This window comes from Physella acuta, unplaced genomic scaffold (assembly GCF_028476545.2).
Source record: "Physella acuta isolate Inbredline_101_S28 unplaced genomic scaffold, ASM2847654v3 ptg000590l, whole genome shotgun sequence".
Classification (NCBI taxonomy): Eukaryota; Metazoa; Mollusca; class Gastropoda; family Physidae; genus Physella; species Physella acuta.
This window is the reverse complement of record NW_026732109.1, coordinates 242,213-245,000: the sequence shown is the minus strand read 5'-3', so window position 1 is coordinate 245,000 and position 2,788 is coordinate 242,213. Positions and strand designations below refer to the sequence as shown.

At 36.3% G+C, this 2,788-nt stretch overlaps 1 protein-coding gene across 1 annotated transcript in view; it reads right to left on the bottom strand.

Moving 5' to 3' along the window:
* LOC131947234 (collagen alpha-5(VI) chain-like) overlaps positions 1-1,106 on the bottom strand; it is a 4,502-nt gene extending 3,396 nt beyond the window's left edge. Inside the window, exons 1-2 of the mRNA XM_059308381.1 lie at positions 1,006-1,106; positions 517-761 (exon numbers count right to left, since the gene is read on the bottom strand). Of these exons, the coding sequence (XP_059164364.1) occupies positions 517-761; positions 1,006-1,075 (315 nt within the window). The 5' untranslated portion in view covers positions 1,076-1,106. The remainder of the gene's footprint in view (positions 1-516; positions 762-1,005) is intronic.
* Between the last annotated feature and the right edge of the window lie 1,682 nt (positions 1,107-2,788).

The window sequence follows — 2,788 nt, the reverse complement described above, 5'->3', positions numbered from 1 at the left end:
GTAATTCATAATTTGTGAATTCGACAGCACCAATGCTGCCACTGAAAATATTTGCTTTAAAACACTAAACCCCCCATCCCCCCCCCTCCCCGTGAAAGCAGCTTCCTCTTAGTTATCTCCTCTAAGTTTAAAATAGTTTCAAACTGAATTATCTGCCCCTAATAGCCGTCACCAAACCCGGTCTCCGATTGTAAAATGTAAACAGCGTGAACTACAACTCACCTGACCATGTGTGGGGGGGGGGGGGGGTGGGGGTCGGGGGGGGGGGGGGGAATTGTAGCGATAGAGAGGAAGAGAGGGGACTGCAAGGCGCGCGCTTGCAGCTTGTTTTCTAACGGCTCCCAGAAGAGATTTATATATATAGATAGATCATTAATACATCTGTTGCATTTTCTCTTTTACTATGTTGAGACAAACATTTTTTTCGCTCGATGGATAGGCTACATCTAGTTTTTAAAAATCTTTAAAAATCTTTTTAAAAATGGGAAACAAAGTGTACCGTTTACATTGCATTACCTGATCAATAGCTATGACGCTGTTGAGATATATAAGGTCAATAACTCCGGCGTAGTTTCCTTCTAAGTTGGAGAGGCCAAACCTGGCATTGCCTACACCAAGTTTGAACTGACCAATGACTTCATACAAGAACTGAATCTCTTTATACCAATTGTCTGCCCCTGAGGCAGGGTTGCTTTCGAGTACAAAGATGGTGTCGACGATGGTGTTGTCTGGACATTTCGCAGTCAGGGGCGCAGGATTAGCTGAATGTAGTTGGAAAATATAGGCACAACCCTTACTTAAATACCACAGTAAAATTTATATACATGTATATATATATATATATATATATACATATATATATATATATATATATATATATATAATATGTGTTAGTGTGGTGTGGTGTGTGTCTATGTTAGTGTTAGTTTGTCTGTGCGTGTCATCATAGTCTTTGATGGGTTTTGTTATCGCAAGTACATTATTTATACCCCATAAGTAACGTACCAGCTGGTACACCGAGAAAAATAATGCCAGCCAGAAGGAGCATTATTCTCAGTGAAAACATATTTGACATCGTAAATTCAGCCTGGGAAGTAGTGGAGTAGCACGGGTTTAAAGCCAGGCGAGATGGGTTTGAAAATTAATAGAAAGCTAAAAGCAAAAAAAAAAAACCTTTCAATAGCAGCAGTTGTATAAAATAAAGTAGGCAAACATTAAATTATCGATAAAAGAAACATTGCAGATCATAATTAAAACAGACTGTATTACATTTAAAGTGACCATTAGTTTATAGCGCAGATGAAGTTCAGTTATTTTATTTTTTACTACAGACGCTTTTACTCTCACTTTCTAATCTTACCTCAATCGGAAATGTTGACAAAATAGTTTCCTGTAATCTCAGGTTCCACGCCAACTTGATACTGCGTTGTTTAATTCTGTATATATAGAGACTCTGCAGCCGTCACGTGCACATTAAATTTAAATTTATATTTAATTACCATAACTTATTTTTATCAATGCACGTGTAACGCAGCTTATTTCCCCAAGACTAATAACCCACATGCAACAAGAATAAAAAGAAAAAAAAATGAAATGTAAATTTCTGAAACAAGCTTTTTTTTCAACATTCGCAATAGGCTTATTTGTTTTAGATTCTAGCTTTTCATAGCTCAAAACTAAAAAAAAAAAAAAAAAAAAAAAAAAAAAAAAAAAAAAAAAAAAAACTTTCCAAGGCCTATAAACGCAACATATTTTTTAAAAAAATTTACCTGGAATGTTTAATTTTTCAGGCAAGGGTAGAAATAGATAAGAACTCTTGAAATATTGGGTTTGTAAGCTATTTCCCATTTTGCCACTGTCAAAAGTAACAAGTATTTTTACTTTGAACCGTTGGCGTAGCTAGGATTTTTTGGCCCCTATGCAAAAAGTGTTAGTGGGCCCCTCAGAGGCGTAGCGACCCTTCCCGGCGACCGGGGACAAACTTTCGATTTGCACACCCCCCCCCCCCCATCATACTTTCGATTTGCACCCCCCTTCCCCCCCCCCACCTCATGCCTTGCTTACGCTAGCTTTACGGTGGCTACGCCATTGCGTTGAACCTGAAAAGTGAAAATAATTAACAAAAGCATATTATTGAACCGGTTGGTGAGTCAGAGCCACTCTGAACCGTGAATATTTAAAGTAAAATGTAGTGTAGTATATTCTCTACTTCTGCGCTGAGTCATGGCGGCATAAGTTAAGTGCGTAAAATAATGTATTGAACTACCTCGTTTTACTTCGCTAAGGGCAGAATAAGATTTTTAAAAAGTAATAATAAAAATGACAGTAAAATTAGCAACAAACATTAGTGAATTGTAACCAGGCCCGTGTAATAGCCTACTTGTCTCTGCTGAAGGCTTACCACCAGAAATAAACAAAATAGCCAGGACTGAGGACTTCTAATGTGATTATAACATGCAGGAAGTTTACGGATTGTATTGCATTTTAATTTCCGTAATAAAAGAGTAGACGTTCTTTTAAATTTATTCAAGTAAAAAAAATTGGTACCATAAAAATAAAAATAAAATGAGTCACAAAATAATATATATATATATATATATATATATATATATATATATATATATATATATATATATATATATATATATATATATATATATATATGTAAATGATTTAAAACCCTAGTGCTTGTAAGTCTGGGTAAGCCCCCACCCCCACCCAGGACAACACCGCCAGGTGAGACTGATGTAAGAGGTTGAAAGAATGTTACCGGCTTTTGTAGGGATCG